At 26.2% G+C, this 15,466-nt stretch overlaps 1 protein-coding gene across 2 annotated transcripts in view; it reads right to left on the minus strand.

Annotated features, from left to right (window-relative positions):
* LOC111639973 (MAP kinase-interacting serine/threonine-protein kinase 1-like) overlaps nt 1–15,466 on the minus strand; it is a 77,061-nt gene that overhangs the window by 13,831 nt on the left and 47,764 nt on the right. The window contains exons 1-5 of one of the 2 annotated variants that reach the window (XM_023385976.1): nt 12,722–12,748; nt 10,482–10,614; nt 3,426–3,569; nt 3,080–3,177; nt 620–741 (exon numbers count right to left, since the gene is read on the minus strand). In XM_023385976.1, coding sequence (XP_023241744.1) covers nt 620–741; nt 3,080–3,177; nt 3,426–3,569; nt 10,482–10,614; nt 12,722–12,733 — 509 coding nt within the window. In that variant the 5' untranslated portion in view covers nt 12,734–12,748. Of the gene's footprint in view, nt 1–619; nt 742–3,079; nt 3,178–3,425; nt 3,570–10,481; nt 10,615–12,721; nt 12,749–15,466 lie in introns of those variants that run through there. The other variant, XM_023385968.1, reaches the window with a different exon arrangement.

Consider the following 15,466-nt stretch of genomic DNA (forward strand, 5'->3'; position numbering starts at 1 on the left):
CAAAAGTTTCAATTAACTGGACAATTTTTACAAGTAAATAATTTTAAAATATTTATTTAAATATGAAATTAATTAATGTTTGAAAATTTCCAGTAATTTAGGATAGTGATTTATCAATAAATCAATGTACTATAGATTTCTCAGAAGTGCCATAAAATTCAAAAAATAATTTTGAAATTATAAATGATAAAAAGAATTATTTCTTTTTTTTTTAATAAAAAAAAGACACAGATCACTATTTTCACTGTTTCTTTATACATAAGAGCATCTTTGGTGCAAACTAGCTTGGCTTGCTGCCAAAATTGCTTGCAAGCCATTAGCTCAAAAAGATTGAGGATTTCCATTTAATGAACTGTGCATTTGAATTTAATATCTACTGATTATAAAATTTTGTGTTCAAAAATTATTAGTAACTTAGAAATTTTCATTAAAATAGCAAAATTATTAATTATTAAAAATTCTTTTACTAATGAGAAACCCATTTAGTATAATTACATAATTATAAAAATATTTAAATTTTCATTATTAAATATTGTGACAAGTTACTACCAAATCTTATTCTAACATCATTTATCAGTGTTATCAAAACTTTTGCAAATTTAATTTAAGATTAATATACCTGTCTTGTTCTTCAAAAAATTCTATCAGTTGAATAATGTTCTGGTGACCTTGACAATGATGGAATGTCTCTACTTCACGAAATACTCTTGATCGGCTATGACCTGGTTCTTTTTCAATTATCTTAATGGAAAAATTTTAATGCTTTTGAATGTGTTAAAATTAAAATAATAACAAGTCAATGTAATTACAGCATATTTTGTAATTAATTACTTTGGAAATTAATACTTATGTTCTGAAATTATACACAATAATTTATTTTTTAATAATTAATTTATACAAATATGTAAGTTATCTCTGATTGTTTGCCTTTAATATATTTCTGCAGAAAGACAATTTACTTATTTAACATGAAAATCAATAAAAATTAGAAACTTTAATAATTTTTGATTTTAAATGGTCAAGTTAATGAAATCTTCCAAAATTTTGCAAGTAAAGTCAAATTAAAATGATCTTATTTTATTTCAGCTTTGTACAATATCAATATATGTATATATTTATATATCTTTAGATATGCATTAATATTCAATCTAAAACAAAAAAAAAAAATCAAATATATTTAAATTATTGTTAACAAAGAGGAGTAAAGTTTTTTCTGGTAATTGTAATTACGATATATTTTTTTTAAAATGGAAAAAACAAATAGGTAAGAAAATCTTATCGAAATCAAATATTTAACAATAATTTATAGTAATTGTGCTGTGTAATTTGGTTTATAAATTTAAGTATAATCAGTGACAAAATTAAGATTTTCTTAAATGTTTAAAATTTCAATTTTAATGTTTTTAAAAACTTATTTATAATAATTTTCAAATGTCTATTTTTTAAAAAATATCTAAACACTGCTTTCAATAACCTTAAATTTTAACAAAAATGAAAAAACCCAAACTGCTTTAAGAACTGATGGCACATTTGTTATATAATAATAGACTAGATTTAAATAATGATAATTTAGTGATTTGAATGTTTTAATCTGTTTACAAATAGAATCTTAAAAATTACTTGTTTTTGAGTTAATAAAAAATGTCTTCTAAAGATTTATAAATTGAACTTATTTCCATTTTTAAAATTTTAGAATTCTGAAATCTTGGTTTTTGTATAGTTAAAAAGCTTAACATTTTAGAAAATAAGGTTTTCTAAAATGTTAACCAAAATAAGGTTTTATTAATTGCAATTTCTACAGTATAAGGTATTTTCTACTTTTAAGTAATGTATGTAAAAAAATTAAATATAAAAAAAATATCAATCAATAGAAAAACTTAAGTAAAAATCTTGTAATCAGAATTCATGGAAATATATATTTTTTAAAAATTTTAAACCACTGACAGTTTAACAATAAAAAGAATTGATATAAAGGAAAGATAATTATAGATAAATATCACAGATTGAAAGAAATCAAAATCAATCCTATACAAGGAAAAAAAAAAAAAAAAAAAAAGGTTTTCCAAAATGGCTTTGAGGTCAACCCAGCCTACTATTCAACATGAAAATAGCAATCATCAGGAAATAATGTAGATTTTGGGTACAACTCTCTTTGATTATAGCTGTTGCTTGATAACTGGGTCAACTCTCCAGGCAATATCAAATCATTGTAAAATTTACGGGGAAAACGTAAATCTGAAATTTTCCAAACCACCTAAATTACATATTTGATTCTGATAATCATGACTCAACATTGGTAATAAAAGAATGCATTCACTTTTCATTTTTCAGAAATATAACAACTCATGTTTTACTGTAAATTTAAATCTGAAATACTCTCTACATAAAATTTTAAAAATATTTTAATTGTCTTTATTGTATATTAAAAATCTTTATAGATATTTCTTGATTTCCTGTATTTAAAAAGTCAAAATATTTAAAACAAACATCACTTTCTGTATAAAATGTTAATATTTTGAGATAGTAAAATGTAAAATTTATACTATCATTTAAATTTGCTCATATTTCAGAATATTGCATTATTTTTTAATGTTAATACTATATTCTAATAATAAATAATATACTTAAAGTAAAAAAAAAAGTAAAAATATTCTTTTCTATAAAAAAATATTAATAGTAATGTGAAAAGGTTATTTTTATAAATTTTGCTACAAAAAATCGTTATATAGATATAACTTTATATTATCAGTAATAATTAATAAATTTTTTAAAATAAAGATTATAATAATCACATAACATTAAATTTTGTAAGTTATGTTATAATGTTAAATTAATAAAAATTATCTAAATCCAACAATTATTACATAAAAATATATTTAAAACCTGAATTTATTAAATTAGCTACCATAAATAATCATCTGACACCATTTTAAAAATGAAAATATTTATTGAAATTATTACCAATAGAAAAAAGTCATTAGAAAAACAATTATGTAATTTTGTAGTCATAACTACTGTAACTAATAACTTATATTACAAATTTATTAAAAGCAATATAATAATTAAAAATACTATATACCTTTACAGCATATTCTTTCTCGGTATAAACATTAATACAAGTTCTTACAGATGCATATGCACCTTCACCAAGTATCTCTTCTGTTAACCTGTACAAGTCTATAAAAATAACAACCATTTAAAAAAGAACAGAGATATTATTTCTATTTTTGCTAAGTTAAAATGTAATTAAAGCTAATTAATAAATCTGAATAAAATAGCCATATTGTAATTACGTGGATCAGTGAAATAAGTTTTAATTTTAAATCTGTTAATGCATTAAGAAATATATACCGAAATAAAGTTATAAAATTGAGTTCCGAAAAAACCAATTTTTTATTAATTGTAAATCAGTAATAATGCATTACCCGAAAAATCACTGCAAGCCAAACTAGATCCTGTTCGTTTTTTCTTTCTTCTTCGCTTCCGCTGCTGGTCTTGTGAAGGCTTTGGTGTTTCGATGGGCTGGCTGCATGCATTTGTAGATGTTTGCAGAACATCTGGCACATCACCTAAAATGATTCTAAAATGAAATATTTGCAAAAAGAAAAAAAAACCAGTGTTTTAATTAAATAAAGCAGTAGTTTTGTTAGTCAGAATCTAGCTATTTACTGACATATTTTCAAATGGCTAATATAATAATTCTCTAGAAATTGGAAAGAGTTTCAAATGCTTTGGAAATGTAGAATAATTTTTTGCCAAATTTAAAATCTGTTTGTTTGTCTTAGGAAATTGGGATGTAACCATTCTGTCAACCTTCTTTTACTCCAGTTAAATAAATTATGAAAAGTTTAATCCTTTTATGATGCCAGATTCTAAATACCATTCAGAACAATGAGAAACTGATTAGAATATATTGGATAGTTGCAGGTCACCAATAATATAACAAGGCTTTCAATAAATTAAAAACAAAAAAAAACCTTATTTAAACAAACAGGATATTGATTTAGTATCACCCACATTTTTATTTACAAATTATTTGGCTTGTAAATAGAATCTGAAGCAATGCTATACCAAAATCATGTGTTTATTTTTAACAAACATCAATATCAATCAAAAAATTATATCCATTTTTAACAAATGACATACAAAAACAAACTTTATTTTTAGCACAAAATAAACTTCTTTCATGGACTTATTTGTAAATGCAGTAGTAAAAACAAGGCTGTAAAATCTGTAAATTAGTTGGTAAACAGTTGATACAATGGAAAGTAATCATAAATGACCTTTTCTCTTACTGCAAAAAAATATTAAAAAGCTTAAAAAATTAGGAAGTAAATTTATTTAAGTGTGTCATTGCCATAAGATTTAAAAATTCTAATGATAAAGCAAAATTACACATTTTAATTTGACTGTAATCAAAAGAAAAAGATTTAAAAACTAATGTTAAGTGATAATTTAAATACTGATAAGGTAGGTAAAACCTGTATTTGAGTTTTTAAAAATAAAATATTTTAATAAAATTTATTACTTCATTTTGAAAGAAATTTGTATTTTAAGAACATTAAATTGCTAGTAATTTTGCCTTGTATTTTATACTTATTATATTAGAACAAATTCAATAAAATAAAATAAAAACAAACAGTGAAATATTTTCCCACATTTAATTTCCGAGCTGTATCAATCAAAATGCTTGATTATATTTTGCAAAAGTCATTTCATCTGTATCAAGCCAAATGGTGAAAAATTTGCATAATAAAACAATGTCATCAAAATGTTTTGAGAACAATTGGAGTGATTACATTATTATTTTTCAATATTAAGAACACAATAAAACAAAACAATAAACTTAACAAGCAGCTACCATAGTCAATTCAATTTAAAATACAGAAGTAAATTGTATTTATACACTTAAAAATCAATTATCCATGTATAATGTTTGTTTATATTATTTAAACAGACTTTTATGCAGTTAATATATATAAGTCTAATAATAACACAATCAATTTTTGAAAGCAAGTGGAGTGGAGTGGATGTCCTTATGATGACTCACATTGTTATAGTGATACTCACTCTACTAAACCAGAAACTATCATTTCAAAATCAATTTATTTATTTATTTATTTGGAAATGACATTTGCAAACAAATGAAAGAAAGATAGTCATGCAATAGACATATAAAATTATACCAAACCGATCTTGTAGATTATTGAAGTCAGTTGTCCAAAAAATATTTTACTTCGTATTATATATGAAATTTTATTGCATATCAAGAACTTTATGTATATACATACAATAACACATCCGTAGATTGTAAATGTGATAAAAAATTAAGACAACTATATTAAGAATAAGAAAAAAACAAGCTATTACTTATTGTGACATTAAAACTTGCAGCTCAACATTGTGACAATCATATTTTAATGTAAAAATAAGCTTTCCATATCTGCTCTCTACTTTCATCTATCTAATACAGTAACATAAATTTCATTTGAGATTAACAAACAACCTATCCCTTTGAGATTAACAAACAACAATGGGAATGTATAACCCAATTATAATTTTCATTGCAAAAAACAAAAATTTTTATAAAAATAATCACTAAATTATCATCCTAGTTAATCTATTAAGTCATTTTTAAAAAAAGCTAGATTATTTAAATCAGCATTTTCTGATTATCAGTAATGATTATTATTATATTTTTAAAAATAATGAAATTTATGTTACTGTATTATGTACAGTATTTAAATTTGTGAGTAAAATTTTGCAAAAACTAATTTTCTGAACTGATCTTTATCAAAATTTAGATTAAAATATAAATAAGATTTTTAAACTTTTATTTCTGTATTGATTTGTATTCACTGAAGCCATTTTTGTTTTTGATATAAATTAAATTCTAAATTGTAAATTTCTGGAGTAAATTTTTTCAGAATCTCATGAAGTGATCATTACAAAATATTTTTTTAAAATACAGTTTAGTAACATGCTAGTAAATTTTCCTTAATTATATTAGTTGTTTTGTATTTTTAAATATTTTCATAACTTTAAAGCTTATTTAAAAAAAAAAACCATAAATGCAAAACATTAAGAGAAAAGAACATTAAAAAATGCAGCAGCTGTAACAAAACTATTTTAAACAGATCTAAAAAAATATATAGACCTAGATACAGAAGAGCAAAATAATTAGAGAATAATGGAACAGTTTCTCTGTGCCTGCAGGGCATTTTTTTTGCAAGTAAAATTTAATCTTTGCCCCACTATTAAGCAAACAACATTTAGCATGTACATTAATTACACTTAATTATACTAATAGTATTTTTCTTATCTAATTTTTAAATATCCAAGTTCTTTTGAGATGCCCAAAACTTTGCATTAAATTATAAATTACAAAAATCTTCATTAAACTGTACTGAACTAAGTATTTTTACTGCAAATCAAACAGCAAGAGCAATTACATATCACACAGTCAGACATTTTGGTTTAAAACACAACCAAAATTACATATTGCAACTTAAGTAATAAATTAACCAACAGCAAAAACATTTCTTTACCGTTCAGATAGAATTTACATCACATCATTTGCAATAAATAGATAATAACTTGCATCACCAATGTTGTATTTTTATTGCTTTAAAATATAAAACCTGCAAAATTAATACAAACAATTAATGCAAAATTCCTTGACACAATTAGAAATAAAATTAAAAAAAAAAATAAAAAAAAAGTTGAAGAGCAAAATTGATAAGTAAACAGATTATGCAAATTAAAACTAGTAATACTGCATTAATGTCAATTATATAAAATAATTTTAAGACAAAAGTAAAACCAATTTAATTTACTATTTTTAATAGGATCACTAAAACAATCATTGACTGTCATCCAAAATTTTACTTCATTTGACTTTTATGAAAGTTATCAGGCTAACAAAGGTGATGCAAGTTGTTGGCCAAAAAGTTCGTTGTCCTGTTTTTAACCCAAAAATACAGAATTTAAATTCACCAGGACAGACTTGTTTTAATTAATTGCTCTAAATAGTAACAAATAAAACTTAATTAAATCAAAACTATCATTACTATTCATTTCAGATTTAATCTGTTAAAATCTTATCTAAAAAATGTTTTTAAAAAATATTTAAACTGATAATTAAACAATAATAAAATCAAATTTATTAAAATTTGATAATACTAATTGAATTAAAAATTTAAATACTTCAACAAAATTTCATTCTACTGATTCCTATTTTGAGTTTTAGCTGATTACATAAAATAACTTTAATACCGTACCAAAAGGTATAGATTGTATTTGCAAGATTGAATGGTAATTAAAATCATTTATATATTATAGAAATATTTATTAAATTAAAGTTTATGTTCACTTTTTTATTTTCAAATCAAAATTACCTAAATGGAAAGTTAGCAATTGCAAAATTTATTTAAAGTTTACTTCACAATAAATGAAGGAAACAGACATTTAATGTAACAAATTTTTGAAATTTTCACTGAAATATTCATATTGAAATATAAAAATGTGTTGAAAAATTTGGTAATTTTAAGTCAAGAAAGTGAAAATTGTTACAAATGTCAGTTAAATTTATCTCCATAACTGTAAAATGTCAAAAAAACGCTTTGAATCCAAGATTCTATTTTTAAAAAATCTTTAACTACTTTAATTAACTATGATTTTACAAGATACTTTTATGATTTGATGTAAATATTTAGGATAGAAATATTCATAAATGTTTCTTTAAACTATAATGTTGAATAAATTTAAATACCATATTCATATTATAATGAAACAATAAATAATTTCAAAACAAAAATAAGATAATTGGTCAGAAAGCTTGCATTATTATTACAATTATAAATAAAGAAAAAGTTAATACAGATGACACAAATGGAAAGCACATGCATGAAATGTATTGTGTTGCTTATTTAATTCCTGTTTTAATCTATAGAAATCGAAAGTAAGATTGAGATATGACGTCTGAAACAAAAGCAATACCTCTGTTGTAAATATAGATTAAATTTTTCTGTTTGGGCAGTCTACACATCTGTAAAAAATGGACTATACAGAATTAAAAAAAATTAATTAGAATAATATATGTATATTGCCGTTGTTTATTATTAAACACAAGTGAAATGCTGTCCTACAATTCTCTCCTAACCGATATTTGACATCCGTGCTCAGTAATATAGAAGACAGATTCGAAGCACGCAATCTACTGGTGGAAAACGAAATACGTGAGACTTGTCTCCAGAGGACACGTTCGACTTGTTTTCTTGACACGAGGTCAAGGTTGAAAATTTAGACAGGGATACAATATTAGAAAAAAAAAAAAAACTTTTTACACTAAGGCAAAAGACCCGATTTAACATTTTAAAGAGCAGTTAACCAAGCGTTTGTGCGAGATGTCGAAACACCGACGAAAGAAGTTTGCCAACGGCGCAGATTGCACGAAGGAAAAAAAAAATCGAAAGCAAAAACGTAAGAGATATGGCTCGAGACCAAGTACGATTTCCTGGAAAAGTAAAAACTGATGACTACTTCCCGCGGGTAAATAATAGAAACCTTCAGGGTAATCCAAACATTATATAAAACGAAAACCGAACGGTTTCTAAAAATTCAGCTCAACACAGACGAGCTCTTTCAAAATAACCAAGTTCTCCTTGTCACGTGAATCGGTATTTAGGTCAGCATCCGCCATAGTTGGAGTCAGCGCAGTTAAGGGTAAAAGTCCCACGTACGATTTCTAACAATGAACTATTCGTGCGTGCCCGAAACAGTTTAAAAACCTCCGAAAAGGCGGCGATTTTACTAACCTATATATAGGTACCACGGAAGAAAAAAAAATAATAATCAGTAATTACGTATAAATACAGAGTACAGAAAACAGGAATCAATTCTACCAGTCAATAGTGAGTCATATTTACTAACATTTATTAGCATGAATGCGCTATGACAGTGAATTCGAAGCCGATCGTTAAGCTTCTGACAGTTTAACACGTATGACACATATACGAGGAGGAAGTTTTTTTTTTCTTTCTTTCGTTTTCTTTAATTTAAAAGCAACGAATTACATCTGCGCCTTTAAAATTTCCTCCAAGATGTCATTTTCATTCGTGGCACATCGGAATAATCGAACAAAACAGCTGTTTCGCATCTATCAATCGATTTTTATATGTATTGTAAAGGTCCATCCAGTTTTACACTATCCTTCCCGGCCTCAGCAATGTCGATTGATTGAACCAGTACATTGCTGGGTCACTTCCATTCCTCATCGGGGGTTGGTACAGGTTTGATTCGCCATCTCTACATTTAAATAACGCTAACAACTGATCGGAAGAGTCGATGTTTAGCCCTTCTAACATTTTTCTTCCTCCCTTTTTTTAACGGACACCTTAGCTTGGTGATTCGTTAAGATGCTAGAGATAGTTTCCTAGCGTAGCGAATCTCCGGATATCGTAGATGGGGCTCAAAATGGGATGGGGTTTTTAAACAGCGAGCAGAGGCTTCCTTAGGGATTCTTGTCATGATCGACTTATAATTTTTTTTTTTTACTTCCTATCATCTCCAATGTGGAATTTTAGATTTTAAATAATCAGTCAACTATCATCAGAAATTAAAGATTAAAAACAACTGATGATCACTCGTCCTCTATAGATAAAATGTTTCCGAGTGTTTCAGATTTTTCCCCTCTCTCCCACTCCTTCGGCAAATGATCTTGGATGTAACTAGTTTTATTTATGAATATAAATGGCATTTTAAAACAAAAAAAGATAAACTCATAAATTGCGTTTTAACAATTTAAACCAAAATCAAATCGAATATATATGTATATATATAGATTTGATTTTGTCACGATCGACTTATAATTTTTTTTTTTACTTCCTATCATCTCCAATGTGGAATATATATATAGATATATATATTTTTTTCCACTCCAGTTTTCTCAGTTAAGGAAACAATGCAAGTTTAATCAACTCTCTTTTTTCGTGACATTCAGAAAAACTAAAAAGGATTCACAAAAAATCGCAATAAATGCGGGTTTTTTTAGTATTCGGGAAACGTCATTAATTAAGAAAATTATAGAAAAATGTTAGCTTTCTTTTAACAAATCTGCCATTTTAATTAGATTAAATAGAAGACGATCGTCTCTAATTTCAAATCAATCAAGATCTAAAAAGAATATTTAAATAAAGTATAAATTATTTCTATAATTAAGTTATTTATGGACTAAGTTTTTTTAAAATTTCGCAATAAAAATATTGCAACATAGTTTTTTAGAGGTTAGATGTATAATATACACTATACTTGTATAAGACAATAACATTATTGACACACAAAAATAGTGACATCAGACAATTTACATAGACGGGACGTTAACTGTTGACAACATAAGAAAAAAAGAGATAAAAGTAGAAGAAATTTATTTCTAGCTCAGAACACATTAGTAAGGGACAATGAATGTTTTGTATTCCACTTACTTGCAGTGAGGATGCCTGAGTCTGGTGTACCGACGGGTGAGTCATTCGGTGAATCCAGCAGCAGGATAGGCGAGAGTGGACCATTTGGGGATCGACGGATCAAACCAGCCTCGGTACTTGCCAGGAACACTTCCTGTTTCATTGTCGAAGAAATTTCCAGTTAGCTTCGGCTACTTACAAATAAGACGGCGTATACAACACTCTTTTATATGTATTATTTTGAATTCAAATAATTTTGATAGCTAAAATTTAGTGATCCGAATTTTTTTGATTCATTTTAAAATTTTTTATATGGACCAAAAGATAAACCGAGCTAATGCTAGAACTTCTATCAACCAAAACAAAGCAAGGCTTCCAGCCAGCTGTAAGCCTAAAGAGCACAGCCGGTTAGAGCTGATGCCCCTACTTTAACAACACACGCCTTGCCTTTCTTTCACATTAGCCACACTCTGCAACCCACACGCGTCTCTGCCTTTAAATACCCAGCGTGTCGAATGCGCGACGCGTATGCGCGACGTTCCCGTCACGTGATATTTATAAATACTGCACCTTTTGACGTCATAGATTGAAGTGGCGAGACGCAGGCAAATCCATTCCCCGATAAGAGGGTGGATTTTTGCTTTTAAAGACATCCGAAAACGAAAACAACGTTAGCTCGTACATTGTCCACCGGAAGAAAAAATGATTTTTTGGTACAGTCATGATGGACGATGTCATCGAATGAAAGAAAATGGATGACAATGTCTGTTTCTGATGCAACAATTCTAGAGATTAACCAAGCGTGTTTAATCCATCGATTTCGCACCAATTATGCAGAGAAACGATGTCCTGATGGAGTTTTTATATCAATCTCTCCCTCGTTGCTTTTAATAATGGGATATTAAAGTTGTTAGATGCATCTCTGATGTAGTTTCATCGTTTCCTACATAATTTTATACGCTTGCTTCGAAACAAACTACGTAATTTTCTATTAATTATAATTAAAATGCAAACAAATTAAGAAATTTAATAATACGCTGAAAATAGACCCATTAAACTCGCCCTGGTTTAATTTAGATTACGCTTAATCATTCAATAGGATTAAAACAAAACTGCACGTTTCGTAACGTTAAAACATTTTTACGTGATAGAAAGGATTTTTATGAATCATATTATACCTTTTTTTTAAATATAAATATTAAACAAAGTAGAATTGAAACATGATCAAGATTGCCTTGTCTAGATAATATACAGCATAGGAATGTTTAAGCGAAGAGAGAGATCGTATGAGATTTTGCATAATCTTTGTATTACGATACGAGCAGAGTTACGGTCAATAACCGAAAACGTATTGTAAATTTTGGAATTTTTGCGAACTACTTAGCTTTTAGGCACGAACTGGAATGATGAAAGCTATATATCTTACGCGAACTTTCTAGAAAAGTTCGTTGCAGCCAGGTTGCAGCTGTGAAACCCCAGCTGAGTACAGTAATATGGTGTGATATAATCAGCATTTCCGGAGTTTGGGGAGTTTTTACGCTATGCATTCAATAATTACTCCTTTTTCCCCTATACTTGAGTTATTTAAACGCTCAGTTTAATTAAGAAACTAATATATTTCCTATTTGTAACGAATAATGTTTCTATAACACAATTTGCAAGATGTACAAACAATAAGACATACTAAAACGAACATAGGCATTGTATAGGTTTATATAAGTTACGAACTTAATAGTACCAGTTTTTTTTAATTAAAAACTAAAGGTAAATCTACAATGATATCAATAATAAACCTGTAATTGTTATGGCGCCAGAAATATAATTTTCTATAGACGATAATCGGAAAAGATAACCTACTTTTAAATAAATAAGCAAAAAAAAAAAAGAAAAAAAGTAGAAAAATAACTATTAAGTGTCATAAAATATTAAAGGATAAACTTAGCTAAGCTTATGTAAGTTTGAGATCCTTGTTTAATATTTAAAAAAAATGCTTAGTTATCAATTTAGTGCATAGAATTTTAAATAATTTAAAATTTAAATTCTAAAATTTACTGTATACTATTAAAGAAAAGAACAATAATTTAAAACAGCGGAAAACATTAATGCAAATATTTAGGCCTATATAAAACAAATACTAATCCCTGGTACTGTCCTGTACATGCCAGGGATTAACATACAGTACATAGATTTACAGTAATAAATTTTAAAGTAAAAATTAGATTATTCTTAAAAATTAAAGAGGAGAAAAAATTCGTGTTTACCGTTGCTACCATTTCTAATTTACTAATCTGTGTTTACGCATTGATCGCACTTTTTACTTCCGATTGCATCAGAATTTAGTTATGATGACTAAAAACTGATTAAGTGTGATGTCATGCAAACATTTTAGATAACGTACAGTACATGTTATTACTGACTTGTAAATATGGAAGGGGAAAAAATATACAAAAGAAAAAAAAAAACTAGATCTGTGGGATGGTTGGTTTTTATGACCTTCGCTCGTACAAGGTTAAATAGGTTATTAATCGAGATGTAGTCTACCTTTTAAAATGTCCGATAAACAAAATAGTAATCTGTTTTTATCGTAACTCATTTGATACTTGAGCAGTTACAAAAGGGAAAAATAATATAACTCGTTTTATTTTTATTCAACTTTATTCCTTAAACATTAAATAATAACTTTAACAAAAGTTTCTTTCCTTTCTGTTATGCATTATTCTTTTATTTTAGTGAAAGAATAGAAATTCCCCATTTACTGTTATAAAAGTCCAAGATCAATTACGGAAATCGTAGCGTAGCTATCAACGTGTTGAAAAGTGTGACCTATAACCTGTAACTTGTATATTGTATTTCTCATTGACAACTCGCTCTTGAAGATTGCTTAGATATTCGTATAACGAGATTTCGTGTTTACGTATATCGTTCTATATCTAAACATTAACAGACTTATTATTTTTAATTCTAAACACGGAAAGAAAACGCTGACTACAGTTTTTCTCGAGATTTTAATTGAAATTCTTCCATCCGCTATATGAATATTGTGATAAAAGATTTAACTAAAATAAACTCAGATAAATTCTATTTTTAAAATAAGAACCCGGTTTGTTTATTTAAGAATATTTTGTGGAATAAAAATAAAAAAAAGGTCGTTAGAAATTTTTCGATCGTTTAAATTGTTAAAAAAACGGTTTTTGTTTACTCCCAGTGACTTTTTAATAATACATTATGACTCTAGTTTATCACGTTTTATTTTTTATTTACTACGGTTCAATTCTCAACCGGATAGGGAGGAAAATAAGATTATTTGTTTCTTTTTCCTTTTAACATTATCATATTTTCTACTTAGGAATTCTGTTTGCATTCCACTCACTATTTTCACATGTTTGTCTATCTTATTCTGTTATACGATGCTATGGTCTTTCATTATTTAAAATATAAAATAAAAATAAAATATATTCATCCCGGAGCTGAAAAGATATATTTCTAGAAAGTTTTCTTTTTACATATTTCTAACTAATTATAATTTATTTGCATTTTAATAAAAGTTTCAGTCATTATCAGTATTTATTTTTTTTATAGAGATGAAAAAACTGAGTTGCTGATGTGAAATTAAAGTTAATAAAAATGAATACATTTTCAGCTCATTATATTTTAAATCAATGTTTGTTACTTTATTGAAAAAAAAGTATATTTTCGTAAGTATCAAAATAACTTATTTTATGATTAATAATTATAAATAAGCAGAATATCAACAGTTTTTTTTTAAATGTTGTCTTCTATGACTCATAGACATCATTACAGGAATACAAGAATAACAATAATTTCGGGGGAGGGAAATATTATAATGAACTAAATTAGAGGATAAATTTTATAATTTATTTTTCAATTTTTTATTATGTTATACTCGTTAAGCATTTACTGTTTACTGCACTGATGCACATTATGTCTCATCATCCAAATCAACATGAGTTCAAACCAAGCAGCAGAGAAATTTTGTCTCCTTTAATGGCAAACAATAAAATTTAAAAATATATAAAATTTATTATTTTTTTTCTTTTAAAAATTCAAGAAATGCTTTATAATTATAAGAAAAATTATATACAAACAAAGTTTACATTTTAAATTTCTGTTCTATTCAAACTTTGTCCTGTCATCTTAGTTGATGCAATATAATCTGAACAGATATGTTTAACATCATCACCTGTTGCTTTATTATTTACAAAAATTATATATTGTTGCCATAGCACACAATTTGTATTGGATATTTCACACGAAACATGAAACAACATAAATTATAGGTAAATAAATTGTTAATATATAATATAGTTTATATAAAACTAACAAAATTATCTAATTATTCAACTGTATATTGATACACGAGGAAACATGATACATTGTCATTTATTTATGCTAAATGATATATTACATAACTGTGACTACATTATACAATTGTAGTGTTAAAAATAAACACTGAAAAGTAAAAAAAATCTCTTGTTACAATCGAAGAACCTATCACCTATTAAAATAATAATTTTAATTAATTTACTGTGATTTTTATACACTAAGCAACATACTTAGTTAAATAACGTAACGTGTTTTGTAATGCAATTGTAATCGGCATAAATGACAGAATTTCATAATCTTTTTGGTTGTGTAAAATATAAATGACATATTTTTAAAATGTATAAGAAAAAACAACACATTTCTGTCAAATTTTCAAGGTAAGAAATTAAGCAAATTTTTCAATCATAGAATGACATGCAAATTTTATGCCTTGTGCAATGAGCAAATAAGACAATAAGTTATAAAAGTTATCATTAAAAAGGTAGTCATTATAAATCTGATGCCTTATAAACAATGACTTCTATCGATAAAAATGAAGGCAATAGGACTATCTAAAGGTCTATCTTTTTATTACTCTTTTTTTTTTATAATCGTATGCTGCAATGATCTAATTTTTTTTCTTCTTTTTTTGTATATTTGTTTCAATTTCATAGCTTATATAG

Source organism: Centruroides sculpturatus, unplaced genomic scaffold, assembly GCF_000671375.1.
Source record: "Centruroides sculpturatus isolate CEXI.00-Female unplaced genomic scaffold, Cexi_2.0 scaffold147, whole genome shotgun sequence".
In the NCBI taxonomy this organism is placed as follows: Eukaryota; Metazoa; Arthropoda; class Arachnida; order Scorpiones; family Buthidae; genus Centruroides; species Centruroides sculpturatus.